General features: G+C 42.3%; 1 protein-coding gene across 1 annotated transcript; it reads left to right on the top strand.

The window, feature by feature from the left end:
• The first annotated feature begins 1,382 nt into the window (after window positions 1-1,382).
• On the top strand, window positions 1,383-19,296 carry gldc (glycine dehydrogenase (decarboxylating)). The gene is made up of 25 exons (XM_041900703.2): window positions 1,383-1,775; window positions 1,949-2,027; window positions 4,485-4,620; window positions 5,153-5,317; window positions 5,873-5,950; window positions 6,048-6,195; window positions 6,483-6,679; window positions 6,889-6,985; window positions 7,652-7,757; window positions 7,957-8,096; window positions 9,220-9,300; window positions 9,461-9,558; window positions 9,868-9,952; window positions 10,090-10,131; window positions 10,499-10,641; window positions 11,075-11,150; window positions 12,178-12,303; window positions 12,541-12,690; window positions 14,351-14,463; window positions 14,680-14,821; window positions 15,301-15,412; window positions 16,192-16,287; window positions 16,452-16,624; window positions 18,241-18,321; window positions 18,512-19,296. The coding sequence occupies exons 1-25, from the start codon at window positions 1,491-1,493 to the stop codon at window positions 18,650-18,652; spliced, it is 3,090 nt and encodes a 1,029-aa protein (XP_041756637.1). The 5' UTR covers window positions 1,383-1,490; the 3' UTR covers window positions 18,653-19,296.
• The last annotated feature ends 280 nt before the right edge of the window (window positions 19,297-19,576 follow it).

Below are 19,576 nucleotides of genomic sequence, written 5' to 3'. Positions count from 1 at the left end.
GTATACTCCACAGAGCTGGGCTTTACGGAAGAGTGGCCAGAAAAAAGCCATTGCTTAAAGAAAAAAAGAAGCAAACACGTTTGGTGTTCGCCAAAAGGCATGTGGGAGACTCCCCAAACATATGGAAGATGGTACTCTGGTTAGATGAGACTACAATTGAGCTTTTTGTCCATCAATGAAAATGTCTGGCGCAAACCCAACACCTCTCATCACCCCGAGAACACCATGCTGTGGGGATATTTTTCATCGGCAGGAACTGGGAAACTGGTCAGAATTGAAGGAATGATGGATGGCGCTAAATACAGGGAAATTCTTGAGGGAAACCTGTTTCAGTCTTCCAGAAATTTGAGACTGGGACGGAGGTTCACCTTCCAGCAGGACAATGACCCTAAGCATACCGCTAAAGCAACACTTGAGTGGTTTAAGGGGAAAACATTTAAATGTCTTGGAATGGCCTAGTCAAAGCCCAGACCTCAATCCAATTGAGAATCTGTGGTATGACTTAAAGATTGCTGTACACCAGCGGAACCCATCCAACTTGAAGGAGCTGGAGCATTTTTGCCTTGAAGAATGGGCAAAACTCCCAGTGGCTAGATGTGCCAAGCTTATAGAGACATACCCCAAGATACTTGCAGCTGTAATTGCTGCAAAAGGTGGCTTTACAAAGTATTGACTTTGGTGGGGTGAATAGATACACACGCTCAAGTTTTCTTTTCTTTTTTCATTTCTTGTTTGTTTAAAAACAAAAATAATGTGCATCTTGAAAGTGGTAGGCATGTTGTGTAAATCAAATGATACAAACCCCCCAAAAATCTAATTTAATTCCAGGTTGTAAGGCAACAAAATAGGAAAAATGCCAAGGGGGGTGAATACTTTCGCAGGCCACTGTATGTATATTGCTTTCAACAAATATTCAAAATAACTGGATAATTAGGGTAGCCTACATCAACCAGCATAATCAAACATGCCTCCTGGTGGCCCTGCGAATATTGCCCAAGGAGGGCACAGTACAAAATAATGAAAATAAAATAATTGAGATAAAGATTTAAAACACACATTTTGTACCTAATGGAATTGCACTGTAGACTTAGACGATTTTCCTGCACAAGCATACTGCATTGGCCTGTCGGTTCGAGCGCTCTTGCTATGGTCGTAAACATACATTTTATTTGCTACAAAATAACCGTATCTTCGCTCCCACTGACAGTTAATTGGCGGGAGATGATGGTCGCCGGTTACAAAGTAGCGGATTAGTTTTCTATACGGTGGGCGGGCACGTGAGAAAGTTCAATGCAGCTGTTTGACTAGGGCTCGTCAGCGACCTTTCTCGTATCTATTGGTTAGTTCTTTTGCAAGGGGCAGGCGTATAAACTAAGCAGTTTCAAGTAGATGGCAGAGAGTTTGGGAGAAATCACATGTCTGAGGGATTCAGTTGAGGTCGGCAGCTAGAAGGATTTCTTTGAATAGCTTTTTGTGTTAGTGAGTTAAAAATGCAAAGCTGTGCCAAGTCTTGGGGGATCCTATTCGCCAAATCGGTTAATTCACATGCACCTTGCAGACATATATCTGGTAAAAGCCGAATATTTGGGAAACTACAGACTAGAATCCAAAACCGCAATGCTTTTGTAACTGTCTGGGGTCTTCAGACGTCTGCAGTCTATGCTTCTTCCAGACAGATAGACAGAATACTGCCGAGACACGATGATTTTGCAGAGAGGCATATTGGTCCAGGCGAAAGGGAGAAAAGGGAGATGCTGGATGTTCTTGGACTTGAGGTAAGATTGACAAACATTTGGATAAAAAGAGAACTGATAGGACAGAAAGTAGGCTAATGTGTCGATATAATGCATGGTAGGCGCTCTTGCATGTGTCTTGTCATAAACAGCTACATTTTCAACAATGTATACAGTTTTAGTGCGTTTTTTGTGATCTGTACATTGCTTTTCAGTCGATCGCCCAGTTGATAGAAGATACAGTTCCAGAATCCATCCGTATTCAAAGAAGTATGAAAATGGATGATCCTCTCTGTAAGTTGTTTTCTCCCATCTTTAACAGCACGTGTTATTGTTGATGTGTGTGTTCTCAATATATACGTTACCTATTGCCTCATCGTGTTATAAAATTCTGCATCTGGTATGATTTTGTTTTTCAAGTGTGTTTCAATATTGCTGTTGATTTCCCCGTCAAATGTAATCTTGATTTGTTTATTTATTAGCCTTTATTATGTTTTGTCAGCCTATTTTACTGGTCTCTGAATTTTCTTTTAACATTGTAAATCAAGCCAAGCAAGGGAGTGGCTGAAATGTAGGTTGCACTCCTATTGTGGTGCCATTGTGAAGCGCTCTTCACCGTTAAGTCTTCCTTTGAACATATTTGGAGTTGTTTTTGCGGAACTCAACGAGCAGCACCAATCTCCTGTTGGGAAGCGGATGCTAATAGGATGGCAATTGGAGTGTAAAGTTCAGCCTTGAGCTCCTGTCCCAAGTCCAGTTCAATCTGGTTATAGCGTTAACGTTACATCACAGACGAATGACATGTGCAAACGAGCTTCATGAGATTCCTAATATGGTTAATAAGATGGGTTTTGGTATTCTTACTTGAATACAAATATTTTTTACATTTAATAATAGACAGACGGATTTTCAGTCGAATAAGAGAATTAGGAGACCTTTGAAATGTCTTACTATCAATAATAGTTTATTGTCTACAAAACACTTACGAGGCTTATTTCCCTGGCAAACCCCTGCATAATTCCATCAGAGACAGACGTCTCATACTGTTATCACTTGAGATTTACAAGGCTATAAAACATACTATTCTGGACAAGTACAGTACATTGTATTACTAATTTACCATGTTCTGTGTAATGGATTAAATTTCTATAAAAAAAAAAAATCTAAAGCAACTGACAATATGGCCATAATATACAATAATTAAGCAAAAAAGTCATTTGAAAACAGACAAAAGCATTACACGCAAAGTATTGCTGATGACAGTTTTCATCAAAGATACATGGAAGATGATTCTTATTTTGCCAATATTCTCACCAGTCCACATTGATGATGCACTCTTGCCAGTGACCCATCTCTACAATAACCAATGTCATACAAACTACTAACTTGTTTTGGAGTGTCAATGTCATGTACTGAAACTCTCAACTGTCAAAATTCCTAATATTATTGTTGCATTATTTTCTGTTTTGCATCAGTTACATTAGTCATTGTTTTCACTATCCTGTTATTCCAGCAGTGCTCAACATGGTGAGAGGAATAAGTCATTCAATTGGTAATGAAGGCTTGGCCTAGTGTACTCTGAAATACCACTGTACTATTTACTGATCAGATGCTAGAAAATAACACATTTATCTGCTATTTGGGGAGTTTCCAGCATTATTGTTATGCAAAATGATTGACTGAATATTCACAATGCTTGGACCTTATTCTGGGTTGGGTAATAAGAAGGTCAGTGGATCGGGGGGGTTTCTAAGACCACACTCGGTCACTCCTTTCTGCCTCTGTCTTGTTCCATTATGTAGCAAGCCATGCTGAAGGAACATACTGGAGGCCATACTGCTTTTTGCTTGTTCAGCTTGGGGTGGGGGGGGGGGCTTGGTTTGCAAAGCCAGCAAGGGATTCTCTTCACAACAATAGATGTGCTGGATGGTTCTGAATCAGGCTTTTCTGATGCTTTGAGGAACTTTGGGAGCATGGGAAAACTGTCCTCTCTAATGAAACGTGCAAATCCACATTAGGCACCCTACACTAAACCACTGGCCTCTACTACTGATGATGCTTTCACTTGTTTTTTATTAGTTGTCAAATGTTAGATTTCCAGACACCATTCTCTTGTGCTGCTGAGTCATAAAGCAGCACATTTTTGAATGCAGAATGGATTTACAGTTAAATTCTTTGTGCCACCTAAACTCAAACTGCAAATGTTCACCTTATGATCTTGTGGTGGTATACCCCATTAGAAATCACAGGAGAAATGCTCATCCTGAATATGAGAGTAGTTTGGGCACTCGATTCAGAGGGGTAGTATTGTCCATTCCTTGCTGAGGGCGTTGCTAAGCAGCGACGGAATGCCTGAGGAATTCCAGTGTCTAGGTGTGTATTGGCTGATCTCCCCTACAGCAGAATGGTCTTCTCCTAATGGAGAATTAGGCTAGATAACAAACCTTTGTGAAAGGGCCCATATGTTGCACATCATTGTCCCCTCCAATGGACAGAAATATGACGCACAAATGGAAGTGCATTCTACACACACAGAAATGTTGTATACAGTTCACACAGAACACGATACAGTGACGTGGAGTACACATAAAGCTGTTTAGTTTAATTTCCTTTCCACTCCATTTTGACAGTGAATCTGATGTTACTGCCCATTTGTTTGGGTGGTTTGTTCAGAAAATGTATGGGTATAATTGTTTAATACATTTTTGCCTCAAATATATGTGATGCCAATTGTGATCTCTATTTCTGCAGGCGAGAATGAAGTCTTGGAGCATCTCCAAAAGATTGCATCAAAGAACAAGGTGTGGAGGTCTTACATCGGAATGGGCTACTACAACTGCTCAGTGCCTCCAGTTATACAGAGAAACCTTCTGGAGAATTCAGGATGGTAACTGTCACTTTGGTACAAACGCACACAAACAAAAGAGAGTTGTGATGTGTTCTGCATCTAGCCAAGTTGTCTCCATCAATAGGGCAAGATACTGTATATTTGATTGTGTACTCATGGATGTATGGGCTTCTGCCAGTCATTAAAGCACTAAATGCTACATTGCAGAAAAACGTGCCCCTAATCAGATACATCTTTTGACTTGAGGCTCAAGTATCCAGTTTAGGTTTGCACCACATTAAATGACATCCTCACGTGGGATCTTGTGATTTGTTTTTGTCCAACTTAAAAAAAGACACAGCACTCTGACTTTTTCTCTATCTTCATAAACTTCCACCCACTTCACCCTAGTATCTCAATTCCTTTTTCTGTGTATTGTAAAAATTCTTACATTTAAAAAAATATTTTAGTCATTTATCCAGAGCGATTAGTCCATTCATCTTAAGATAGCTAGGTGAGACAACCACATATCACAGTTGTAGCAAGTACATGTAATCTGTAATGATTTCTCTGTGTGTCCTGTTCTCCTCAGGGTGACACAGTACACCCCCTATCAGCCTGAGGTGGCTCAGGGTCGCCTGGAGAGTCTGCTCAACTACCAGACCATGATCTGTGACATCACGGGCATGGCTGTGGCCAACGCCTCTCTGCTGGATGAGGCGACAGCCGCCGCTGAGGCCATGCAGCTCTGCCATAGGTGAGGGGAGAATAAATATAAGAGGGAAATAGTGGCTGACCATTAAAGGGTAGTTCATTTAGTATAGTTCATGTATAGGGTCTAGTTATAGTGTATAAATAAGGCCCAGAGTTTCTCCTGGTAAGGTCACTTTTTCAGGAAAAACTCCTGGCCCTACACATGTTAAAGGTGCACTATGCATAAATTGCCCCGCCATTTCCTGGTTCCTAAAATTGTAATAGTTTGCAGAATTTCAGTTTGTGACAAAACAAGCAAGTATAGTGTAGAGAATCATTGTACCATCTACACTGCTGTGAAATATGTTTTCCATAACCAAAAATATTATATTTTCAGCTGTTTGAAGCTGGTGTACAAAACTTAAAGTAAAAGAGGCTAAAACAATACATAAGAACGGGAAGCATAGAAATAGCGCACATAGAACAGATCTACCGCTTCTTAGACTTGCTTTCAATGAGCATGACAGATCTATAACTCACATTTCTATGTACATTTGGTCAGGTTGCCCAAGAAGTGACATATTGCATCTTTAATTGTTTGTTGTTATGTTCCCTACAGACAGAACAAGAGAAGGACGTTCTACATCGACTCACGTTGCCACCCTCAGACGATTGCTGTGGTGCAGACCAGAGCCAAGTACGGACATCCTTTCAAAGCTTCACTCAGACCAAGGTTAGAACTGTGTACCAAAAGCAGCATCCTCACTATGGGTGCTCTGATTGTTGATCAACAGCTACATCGGGGTGAAGACTGTGCTGAAGCTGCCTCATGAGATGGACTTCAGTGGGAAGGACGTGAGCGGGGTGCTGTTCCAGTACCCAGACACCGACGGCAGAGTGGAGGATTTCACCGCGCTGGTGGACCGTGCTCACAAGGGAGGGGTAAGAGAGCTATTGGTGGTAATGGTTGGTTTATTAACCTAGGATGCTATCTTAAAGTAAATGGGGGTTGGGGTTTGGTAGTGTTATTTGGATTTGTTGCTCCTCATTTGGTAGGAAAGGACCCCTCATTGCTACATTACATACAATCACAGTATAGACTTTGATGCAGGTCTTTGGTTGATCAGTTGGTGTTGAACAGTGGGCACATGAGAAAGTGGTGTATGTGGTGATTCCAGTTTGGTACCTCAGTGATTTGTATGAAGACTCCCCGTCTCTCATCCCTGTAGGCTCTGGCTTGCTGTGCCACCGATCTGCTGGCCCTGTGTGTGTTGCGCCCCCCTGGAGAGTTTGGGGTGGACATCGCCTTGGGCAGCTCCCAGAGGTTCGGGGTACCGCTCTGCTACGGTGGTCCCCACGCTGCCTTCTTCTCTGTCAAAGAAAACCTGGTCAGGATGATGCCTGGCAGGATGGTGGGAGTGACCAGGTGAGAGCCCTTGATTCACATTGGCCCTGTTCAGAATGGAAGTCAGATCTCTTGAGGTTGTTCAATGTTGGGCTTTATAAACAGCATGTTGACATTGACTTTATATAATTCTTGCTTGCAGTGGAAAATACTGAATTATACAGAATGCACATATACATAAAGACTATCTCGATGTACATTAGTTTGAAATGTCCCTTGTTGGTCTGCAGGGATGCAGCTGGTAAGGAGGTGTACCGTCTGGCTCTGCAGACCAGAGAGCAGCACATACGTAGAGACAAGGCCACCAGCAACATCTGTACTGCACAGGTACGGTACTGTACTGTACCCCCAATACCATCACACTGAGCTACCCCCAATACCAACACACTGTACTGTACCCCAATACCATCACACTGAGCTACACCCCCAATACCGACACACTGAGCTACACCCCCAATACGGACACACTGAGCTACACCCCCAATACCGACACACTGAGCTACACCCCCAATACCGACACACTGAGCTACACCCCCAATACCGACACACTGAGCTACACCCCCAATACCGACACACTGAGCTACACCCCCAATACCGACACACTGAGCTACACCCCCAATACCGACACACTGAGCTACACCCCCAATACCGACACACTGAGCTACACCCCCAATACCGACACACTGAGCTACACCCCCAATACCGACACACTGAGCTACACCCCCAATACCGACACACTGAGCTACACCCCCAATACCGACACACTGAGCTACACCCCCAATACCGACACACTGAGCCACATCCCCAATACCAACACACTGAGCCTCCATCCAATATTGACACACTTTGCCCCAGAACAGGATTGTTGCCTAAGTGTATTCAACTCTTATGAAAGTTTGTGTAAAAAAACGATGTAGTGGTTGTCTTCATTTATAAGTTTTTTATTTATTTAAAGGAACGTTTCTCACCTTCAAATGTATCTGTGTCTTTCAGGCTCTGCTGGCCAACATGGCAGCCATGTTTGGCGTGTATCATGGACCCCAGGGCTTAAAGCACATTGCTGAGAGGACACACAATGCCGCACTGATACTGGCTGAAGGTATGTCCTCCGACACCCTCACTGCACAGATAAATTTTTACTTCTTACATCACAACTTTTATGATCAATCAATCGTTAGCAAATTCAACCAAAAGCGTGCATTGAGAAAGACAATGGTAACATTGCTTATTTTTAGATGAATTACAAATGTATTCTTTGAGTTTTTAGAAATGCCTTTCTCGCCATCCTTTTGTATCAGGTCTGAAGCGGGCCGGACACAGGCTGCACAGTGAGATGTTCTTCGACACACTGAAGGTTGGCTGCAGTGTGGCAGCCAAGGACATCCTGGAGAGGGCTGTCCAAAGGGAGATCAATCTGCGTGTCTACAGCGAGGGAGTGGTGAGTAGTACTAGATGCAGTTTGGGAAGAAATTACATATACGTCCGCCCAGTGTTCCCATGTGCTTTATTGACAACGTTTGACCCTTAGAATACTTTGTCGAAACATTGTCATTAAAGCACACAGAAGCATAGATACTCTCACGTTAAGACCCCCCCACAGTGGATGTGTCATAAAACCTAGCGGTCAAACGGGGAAAGGGTTCCAATTGTTTTTGTAACATTCATTTTTCCCATAGGGGATTTTAGCAAAACACTTAAAATAATTTCATGTGACGTCTTAATAACCATGTAAATCTCTCTTGGTCAAGGTGGCTTATCAATATATTCAGCTCTATTTGCTCTCATATTCGAAACTGAAAATTACCATCAAAGTAGACATGCAAAACTACAAATCCCTGCAAGCTCCTGCACGTCACTTCAAGCTGACACATTTGCTAACAGGTATTGTGTCAATTTAAAACTTGCACAAGACAGTTCACAGAATTGACCATTTAAAGAAATGTAGCCTATTTATTCATTACTACATTTAGCTAACATTAGATAGTTCATCCAGAGATTCTTACCTTTGCCTCAATTCGGCAGTCTCGTCCAGATCATCATGGTATTTGTAGTTCTTTATGATAGCCACATTATAAGCTTATTAGCATTTCATTTTGGGGGAAAAATACGGGCAAATATATTGATAAAAGTCACCTTGTCCTAGAGAGATTTACATGGTTATCAAAACATTACGCCAGGTTAAGCCTAAACAAAACACAGCCCTTATTTGAAGTGTTTCTAAAATCCCTATGGGAAAAATGAATGGTGGAAAAACGATTGGAACCATTTCTCTGTATGACCGCTAGGTTTTATGGGTATTATGACTCATACTGTGGTACTTTATAGATAAATCCAGGGGCTAGTTCCAGACGGTGCAATGTTGCAGAATGTTCAGCTAGATGTTACAGAACATTCAGATAGAAATGTATTGTAGAATAATTAGAATTCTACTTATTAAATATCTATTTGCAGCATTGTAGAAGGAGTAGCCCTCTGAATAAGCCACGTGGCCATGTTCCTTTATGCTTTAGATGCACATCAAAGGTGGGCAATTGGTTGAAATGATTTATTTGTTTACCTAGTTAGGTGTGTCTCTGGATGAGACCGTGATGGAGAGAGACTTGGATGATCTGCTCTGGGTCTTTGGATGTGAATCCTCAGCGGTACGTTTGCTTTCAATAGTTCAATGGAATAAGATTATGCATATATTCAGCATTGGCCCTATTGCTTTCTTAAGAGTGCAAAAGTCCATCTTGAAGCCGTAGGACAAATACTTTGATTTCATCTATCGCCTATCAAATGTAATTAAATCTCAATTTACAGGAGCTGATTGCTGAGAAGATGGGTGAAAGGGTGAAAGGCATTATGGGTAGTCCTTTCAAGAGGACCAGCAAGTACCTCATTCACACAGTCTTCAACAGGTTGGTCTGTTTGTAGCGGCCACATATTACAATATTGGTTGTGATAAGGATGAAGCTTGTTATGCCATAACTGTTATGATGACTTGTGTTCTCAGTGATGATAGGACTATCAGTATAATTACACCAGACTGATGAGAGACATTAGCTGACCTTCCATGTTTTATTAATTGTCTCCCAAACTCCACTTGATTCTTGGTAGAATAATTCCTTTCAGGGTTTTAGAGCTAAGGTTTTTAAAGTAAAATAACACGTTAAGCCTAAAACGTATCTTTATAATCTTGATTCACTCTGATTCTTCATCCCGTGCAGTTACCACTCTGAGACAAACATTGTGCGCTATATGAAACGCTTGGAGAACAAGGACATCTCTCTGGTTCACAGCATGATCCCACTGGTGAGTCATGGGAAAGCAAAGAAGAAATGTTTTACTTTGGAGCTATTTACATGGTCTGAATACTAAAAACCTACAAATTGCTGAAAAGATTACTCGGCCATCACTATTTGTAATATCCATTTTGTTTTCCATGTCAGGGTTCCTGCACAATGAAGCTGAACAGTTCTTCAGAGCTCATGGTGAGTTAATATCAGGGTTGGGATCAATTCGGATAGAAGGCAGTGAATTCAGGAAGTACTGAAATTCCACTTCAATAATTAAAGGGCTTCAATTTTCAATGATTTCCCAATAAACTTAAAAGTAAAAGCTATTTATTCTAAAAGTTTCCATTTTTGAATTTAAAATTCAAATCAGTTCCTGAATTGACCATCTTCGATTTGAATTGACCCCAACCCTGATTAATGAATCTCTTGGTCTCCTCCTTATATTGTGGTGGTGTTGTGAAAAACACTAGGTTACCTTAGGTACACTGTTTTGTCATAAGGATATCGCTGACTGTCATTTCCCATATTTCTCCCTTTGTTTCTTCTTTCCCACTGTTTTTAGCCCATCACCTGGAAGGAGTTTGCCAACCTTCACCCCTTCTGTCCCCTGGACCAGGCTGAGGGTTATCAGCAGCTCTTCAGGCAGCTGGAGAAGGATCTCTGTGAGGTGACTGGCTATGACAAGATCTCCTTCCAACCTAACAGGTAAGCCCCTCACTGACAGCAACATTCAGTGTGGGGTATTCATGACCAACTGGGATTTCAATTTCCCAGACTCATCATCCGAGCGTGATTTCCCAATTGCCCTCTGTTACACATACCCCATTGTCAATTGATTACTTTTACTTGATCATATAACTGTCAGAGTTTGTGGCTGATATCTCTATGGTTCCAAGTCCCCCACTTATCAGTATAAATGGGGCTGATGAATAGCACATCGTGCTACATTGGCCTGGAACGATAGCGTCCTGGTTGTTCAACTCTTATTCCATGCTTTTCCTTTACAGTTACTATGAAGCCCATATAGACTAACCTTTGAACTCGGCACGTTTGATGATTATGCTGAGACTTCACTGGGAGCATGTGTCTGTGAGCATGTGTCTGGTACATTAACAGACTGTATAACCTTGTCTTTCAGTGGTGCTCAGGGAGAATACGCTGGCCTCGCGGCCATCAAAGCCTACCTGAACTCTAAAGGAGAGGCCCATAGAACAGTAAGTATGGTTCTGATTAAACAAAACTCATCTTTGCTAGCGCACATGCAAGACCCTGCAGAGTCAAGATAACCCACCCTTGGTATATAAAATGATTATATACAGTATTATATCAAATTAATATGATCAAAGTACATGTTGGGGGGGTGTGTACTATAAATGACCTTAATTCATTTTCAGTCTGAATGTTTGCTGCCGTCAGCCATTTCACTGTGAATAACCTGTAACCTGTCACATGGCATTCCACACTGGATACTTAGACCTGCCTACAATCATTTATCATGTAAAGCCATAAAGGGACTCGTTTTTAATCAATTTTTATCAATCACTTGTTTGCCGACAGACATTGTATTGGAAAAGCCCTATCTGAAGAATAGAGGGTTGTGTTTGGATACTTCTACAGGAACTTTGAAAGGCCCCAAGTGTCACAATGTGCTGGGTTGCAGTGGCTTGAGGATATCCGGTGATAGGAATATGATAGAAAAGTGACTGAAGATAAGACTGCTTGTTCAAGTAGATTTCCAGTTTTATAATTTGGCAGTTTTTTTTTAACAACTCCCTTATAAGCACATCTTTGATAGTGGCGTGAGCTCTTGAAACAGTCAAGGTCCACAGTTGTGCAAATAAGGGACAGAAAATAACACTGTCTGGAGGTTACTTGATTCCAAGATCCCATATTTGGTGATTTAAAGACTTTGGGAACAGCACGTCATGCACAAAACAGATTGACCTCAGTTTGTTTTTCCTGTCAGGGGGGGAAATGTAAACGTTACTAAACAAACACACAGGTCTTGGTGACCTTGTGTGACAATATTGCAAAATGTCAAAATAAGTCTCCTTATAAGGGATAAAATCAATTGATGACCAATTTTCTAAAATCATGTTTAATGTCAATTGGAGATTTGCGCAAAGAAATCTTAGGACTATCTAATGATGGCTCTAATGGTTTACTTTCTTAGGCCTAATTCTCTCTCTTTTACTTTGTGATGGTCTGAGTGTAACTGTTTGATATTTTCCTTTTGCTTAGGTTTGTCTGATCCCCAAGTCAGCCCATGGTACCAACCCGGCCAGTGCCCAGATGGCTGGCATGAAGGTGCAGGTGGTGGAGGTGGACAAGGATGGCAACATTGACATGGCAAACCTCAAGGCACTGGTAAGAGCTGGTTGGAGTGATTCTGCTAAGCTCACTGTTACAGAGGAGCCTTTCAATCTAACCAATTATCTTGAGTATCCCGTTATGCTTTGTAAATCTATGCACAAAAAATCATTGAGGAACATGATGGCCCGACAGTCAGGTCACTCACTATGTGGTAGTGTAATTAGTGGTCAATTAGCTCCCTTAAAAGTGGACTGTCGTGTCACACAGACTAACCCATTATTCCTCTCTCAGGTGGACAAACACAAGGCTAATCTGGCAGCCATGATGATCACGTACCCCTCCACCTTTGGTGTGTTTGAGGAGAGCATCGGTGATGTGTGCAATCTCATCCACCAGAACGGAGGACAGGTCTACCTGGACGGTGCTAATATGAACGCACAGGTGAGAGAAGAGTATAAGCGTGTCACCTTGCTGATTTAAGTAAAACATTTTGTGGACATGACACCGCATAGGTAATTTGAAAGTTAACTCTGTTGTATACTAAAACTGTTGTAAGACCTTTTTTGGTAAAAAAAAACTAACAAATTGGGTTGCTTATCCAGGTGTTAATTGAGTCATGGACCCATCATCATTGAATATTGAGTCATATTACAGAAGTGTATTTGAAAGAACCTTATGAAAGTATATTTTTTACAAGCGTCTCAGGGATTGCACTATTCTACAGCGTACAGAGTAGGGTTGAATATTTTCAGTATTTTACAAATGTTCCATCCCGAGAATAAATCACTTTTCTCCCGGGTAACCTAGTATTTCCTGCCAAAACAGGAAGTGTCATTCTAAAGCGTATAAATACACTACATGGCCAAAAGTATGTGGACACCCCTTCAAATTGACTTTCATTGTGGCACTGTCATAGGATGCCACCTTTCCAACAAGTCAGTTCATAACATTTCTGCCCTGCTAGAGCTGCCCCGGTCAACTGTAAGTGCTGTTATTGTGAAGTGGAAACGTCTAGGAGCAACAACGGCTCAGCCGCGAAGTGGTAGGCCACACAAGCTCACAGAACGGGACCGCCGAGTGCTGAAGCGTGTAAAAATTTGTCTCACTACTGAGTTCCAAACTGCCTTTGGAAGCAACGTGAGCACAATTAACTGTTAGTCGGGAGCTTAATGAAATGGGTTTCCATGGCCGAGCAGCCGCACACAAGCCTAAGGTAACCATGCGCAATGCCAAGCGTCAGCTGGAGTTGTGTAAAGCTCGCCGCCATTGGACTCTGAAGCAGTGGAAACTTGTTCTCTGGAGTGATGAATCACCATCTGGCAGTGCGACGGATGAATCTGGGTTTGGCGGATGCCAGAAGAACGCTACCTGCCCAAATGTACAGTGCCAACTGTAAAGTTTGGTGGAGGAGGAATAATGGTCTGGGGCTGTTTTTCATTGTTTGGGCTAGACCTCTTAGTTCCAGTGAAGGGAAATCTTAACGCTACAGCATACAATGACATTCTAGACGATTCTGTGCTTTGTGGCAACTGTTTGAGAAAGGACCTTTCCTGTTTCAGCATGACAATGCCCCACGTGCACAAAGCGAGGTCCATACAGAAATGGTTTGTCGAGATCAGTGTGGAAGAACTTGACTGGCATGCACAGAGCCCTGACCTCAACCCCATGGAACACCTTTGGGATGATTTGAAATGACGACTGTGAGCCAGGCCTAATCGCTCAACATCAGTGCCAACATCAGACTTCACTAATGCTCTTGTGGCTGAATGGAAACAAGTCCCTGCAGCAATGTTCCAACATCTAGTGGAAAGCCTTCCCAGAAGAGTGGAGGCTGTTATAGCAGCAAAGGGGGGACCAAGTCCATATTAATGCCCATGATTTTGGAATGAGATGTTCGACAAGCAGGTGTCCACATACTTTTGGTAATGTAGTGTATTTGAGCTATTCAATTTGAAATATTATTTTTGAACCCAGGTCAAATGAATTTTACCCTCAGAGTACAGTAGTGCCCCCTTCCTGCAGATGAGAGAAAATGTAACTTTGGAGAATTGCCTTTCTTTTACATCATCATCACTGCTCTCTCCTGCTCTTCTCTCTACAGGTGGGCCTGTGTCGTCCTGGTGACTACGGATCTGACGTGTCTCACTTGAACCTCCACAAGACTTTCTGTATCCCCCACGGAGGCGGAGGACCAGGGATGGGACCTATTGGAGTGTAAGTGAGACAAACTGGATAGTTTCCCTCAAACGCACATTGATGGGCTAAGCACAAAAACTGCCCAAAGGAAATATAACTGGCCAAATCCAGTTTTTTCCTGGTCAGGTCACTACTCTACACTACTCTCACTAAGCATTAGTGCAAAAAAACGTAATTTAAAAGTGGATAAGCAATTACTTTTGATGACTTAAATCGAGTTGTGTATGTTAACAGGAAGGAGCACCTCGCCCCGTTCCTGCCTAGCCACCCAGTAGTCTTAATGTCAGCAGGCAACATGTCCAGCTCCCTGGGCACAATCAGTGCTGCCCCCTGGGGCTCCAGTGCCATCCTACCCATCTCCTGGGCTTACATCAAGGTCAGTACTACAGGATTGTATCTATCCTATGAGCAGGTTGACGTTTGTCATGAATCTTGCCCTGGAGGAAGAACTGAGTGATTTCTGCTAGATGGGCCAGCTGCAAAGTCAATATAGGCCATATCGTGAAAATTCATGGAAACCAAAATGTGCTTTTTGGTCTGAAATTAAGGTTACGCATTAGGGTTAGCAGTGTGGTTAATGTTAGGTTTTACTTTGTATTACTTTGTGGCTATGCCAGCTTGTGACCACTGCAGAGCTGCCTCCAGTACACAAGTCATGACATTACATGCCAACCTGCATCTTATGGTTTAGTGCCATGTAATTTAAATAATGATGATAGATTTGTTAGAATAGTGTTATTCAGGATGCTCAAATTGTCTTTCTAGGCAAATGCAGAAAAAAAACATGCAACTAAAGCAGCGACATCAGTTGAGTACATGTCGATATAGACCCTGACGTTGTATCCTACTGTGTAGATGATGGGAGCCAAGGGGCTGGTTCACGCCACAGAGGTGGCTATCCTGAATGCCAACTATATGGCTAAGAGACTGGAGAGCCACTACAAGATCCTCTTCAAAGGCAGGAAAGGTGAGTGGTAGAGTTCCTATTCACCCCGTATGGCAGCGTTTTCCAAACTAGGGGTCATGACCCTATGTGGGATCGCCTGATTTGAAAATTGGGTGAGAGAAACTAATGTGCCGCTCAGTTCATAGAACCGCAGGTACGTGAGTAACCTTTGATATCAGCTATAAGCGGTCGGGACAAACAGCTGTTTCTTTTTTCTTCCTACAAATGTGGCTCAAATTTTTGAACGGTTGGAGCTATAAGCTATTATGACCCCATTGTTTGAAAGGTGAAACTCGCAGGAACACGTACGTGTCTTTTTCCCTCTACGACGCGCACAAGCTGTGGCGCACAAGCTGCGCAGGACTTAAAACAGAGTGGACAGGACCAGTCACCAAATCTGACTGGAGGGAAAAAGAACACATCACTGAAAGCAATTATCTTTTCTACACAGAAGATCATACGATTATTGCCAGATGATCTTCCTTGATTTTTTTCCCTAAACTTCCCAATACCTTTCTGATGCATTTGTCACTTGGAACCATATACCCTTCAGATTAGAATACTGTCAGACTGATTTGTAATGGACTGTCATGCTCCCAAATAAAAGTTAACATTTGCTGTTGATTACATCACTTTTTAAACATGGTGGGGTTGCGAAAACGTTCTGATTAACAAAATGCGGTCAAGGGACAAATGAGTTTGAGAACCCATCCCTGTCTTATGGTTTCCTGTGTCCTTCAGTAATTAGCCGACACTAGCAAAATGTTGATTTAATTATCACAGATTGTTTTTGTCCACAGGCTTTTGTGCTCATGAATTTATTTTGGATGTGAGGCCATTCAAGAAGTCCGCCAACATTGAAGCAGTGGATGTGGCTAAAAGGCTCCAGGATTATGGTGAGCTGGAACACACTGGGTACTGCTGAAAGGTCAACATGGTCCACTTGTCTCTCTGCATCTTACTCTATTAAATCAAAAATAATTAGGAATATATATAGTTTTTTAAAAATGGAATTTAGCTGTGAGCCCCCTCATCCCCCTGTGTGTCTGACCTTGGTCAGGTTTCCATGCCCCCACCATGTCGTGGCCCGTGGCAGGGACCCTGATGATTGAGCCCACTGAGTCGGAGGACAAGGCAGAGATGGACCGCTTCTGTGACTCGCTGATGGGAATCAGACAGGAAATAGCAGATATTGAGGAAGGCAGAATGGATGCCCGCATTAACCCACTGAAGGTACGGCACTGTCCTGACTCCTAGACAACTAACAATCTGTGTGTGTGTGTGTGTGTGTCAAGCCATGCAGTCAGCTACATACATACAGTGGTCTTTAAACTCGTAGCAATTTTACTAAATCAAATCGGTGTGAGTGACAGCCTTCCATATTTCAACTTAAAGTAACTGTTTAGTGTTGTTGACGTCCTCTGAGAAAATGGCAAGCATTTTTGAAACTCTCTGTTTGAGGTGGGGTTTTTGAAGTGTTTTATTTATTTTTAGAATTAGTCAACATTATTTGGGGTTGGAGTTAACAGAGTATGAACTTTTAAAAGAAAGATTTTCACTAGTCAGTTTAAGAAATAACAACTAATTGTGATAAGACATATACAGTGGGGAAAAAAAGTATTTAGTCAGCCACCAATTGTGCAAGTTCTCCCACTTAAAAAGATGAGAGAGGCCTGTAATTTTCATCACAGGTACACGTCAACTATGACAGACAAAATTAGAAAAAAAATTCCAGAAAATCACATTGTAGGATTTTTAATGAATTTATTGGCATATGATGGTGGAAAATAAGTATTTGGTCAATAACAAAGTTTCTCAATACTTTGTTATATACCCTTTGTTGGCAATGACACAGGTCAAACGTTTTCTGTAAGTCTTCACAAGGTTTTCACACACTGTTGCTGGTATTTTGGCCCATTCCTCCATGCAGATCTCCTCTAGAGCAGTGATGTTTTGGGGCTGTCGCTGGGCAACACAGACTTTCAACTCCCTCCAAAGATTTTCTATGGGGTTGAGATCTGGAGACTGGCTAGGGCCACTCCAGGACCTTGAAATGCTTCTTACGAAGCCACTCCTTCGTTGCCCGGGCGGTGTGTTTGGGATCATTGTCATGCTGAAAGACCCAGCCACGTTTCATCTTCAATGCCCTTGCTGATGGAAGGAGGGTTTCACTCAAAATCTCACGATACATGGCCCCATTCATTCTTTCCTTTACACGGATCAGTCGTCCTGGTCCCTTTGCAGAAAAACAGCCCCAAAGCATGATGTTTCCAACCCCATGCTTCACAGTAGGTATGGTGTTCTTTGGCTGCAACTCAGCATTCTTTGTCCTCCAAACATGACGAGTTGAGTTTTTACCAAAAGTTATATTTTGGTTTCATCTGACCATATGACATTCTCCCAATCCTCTTCTGGATCATCCAAATGCACTTCAGACGGGCCTGGACATGTACTGGCTTAAGCAGGGGGACACGTCTCGCACTGCAGGATTTGAGTCCCTGGCGGCGTAGTGTGTTACTGATGGTTGGCTTTGTTACTTTGGTCCCAGCTCTCAGCAGGTCATTCACTAGGTCCCCCCGTGTGGTTCTGGGATTTTTGCTCACCGTTCTTGTGATCATTTTGACCCCACGGGTGAGATCTTATGGAGCCCGATCGAGGGAGATTATCAGTGTTTTTAATTTCATGTGGGGGCTAATATTTTGCCCACTGTGCTGTGATTTGGACAACCTTATTATAGTTTTATTGAGCATAAATCTGTGCATTAATGGTAGCACCTAAATGTAGCAAGAGTTGCTGTATGTCACCAGAGCAGTTAAAATAGGTGTTCACTGGGGTCTCTGTGTCCACAGATGGCACCTCACTCCCTGGCCAGCATCACCTCCTCTACCTGGGATAGGCCCTACTCCAGGGAGTACGCTGCTTTCCCCTTGGTGAGTTTTCACTCTGGAAAACATCACAACACACACTACCAACTCCACTCCCCCCCCCCCCGGAGCTAAAAATGGCTCTGTTTTCATGTGAATGTCAACATGTTTACATCAGCGTTAACAATCTTTATACACAGATTATTTTACTCTTTCTAATAAGGAAGGTCAACTCCAATTTTTCCCCCATTTCCAGCCATTCGTGAGGCCCGAGACCAAGTTCTGGCCATCCATCTCCAGGATCGACGACATCTACGGTGACCAGCACCTGGTCTGCACCTGCCCCCCCATGGACGTGTACGAGTCACCATACGAGGAGAAGAGAGCTTCCTCATGACACGAACGCCTCCGTTATACCAGCAGTCATCATTCATCACACTTCCAAATTCTGAAAATCCATTGAGTTGTATTGTACACCGTAGTTTTTCTGTATTTCAATGATATGCCCTCGGTGCCTCGACTCTTTTCTGTTGTACAAATAGTTGCCTTGACTCTCCCTCCATGCCGTTTTATGCTCTAAAATACCGGATCGGACTGACACGTAGATCAACTTGTGTAGGGTTTTTGTTAATATTTGCTGTGTTCTGTGCATGAAAATGTTTAAAATGTGTATTTTGACACGTTTGCCTAATCACTTATACTAGTCTTGATGTTAAGAATTTTTATGGATAGTTTTCTAATGATCTTAAAAAAGAAATTCAACCCATTTAGACAATGTTTAATACAACTATTTTCCTTGTCTTTTCTTGTTGAGTTTTGGAAGTAGACTAGACTTCAGTAAGTTATTTTTCACATTTAAGGAAATACTGCCATCTAGATGTGAATGTTGAACACCAGCAATAACTCAGTTTGCCACATGATTTGTTCTGAGAAACTTGATACTAATACATTTGGACATTGAGATATTTCTCATCTCCAAAACAGAGACTAAGATGACATTGTAATTGTGTGAAAGTGACGATTACAGTTCTCGTGACTGTCCTGCGTTCAGTCTTTATCTCTAACTAATTGGGCTTAAAGTATTAGTTCAAAGAATGAATGTCCAGTTCACTCTGCCCACGGACATGGCATGAGAACCCCAGAGAAGTTCCTTCATTTTGTTAATCCTATTGGGTGATAATCTTTTCTCTTTGCCTCAGTAAATACATTGTGTGACTTATTGTACAACTGAAAACATAAGCACAATCAATGGAACAGTTGTGGGTGCATGACTTGGTCCCCTGTAGCTCAGTTGGTAGAGCATGGCGCTTGCAACGCCAGG

This window comes from Coregonus clupeaformis, chromosome 16 (assembly GCF_020615455.1).
Source record: "Coregonus clupeaformis isolate EN_2021a chromosome 16, ASM2061545v1, whole genome shotgun sequence".
NCBI lineage: Eukaryota > Metazoa > Chordata > Actinopteri > Salmoniformes > Salmonidae > Coregonus > Coregonus clupeaformis.
Note: the sequence above shows the minus strand (reverse complement) of the source record. Positions and strands in the feature narration are given on the sequence as shown.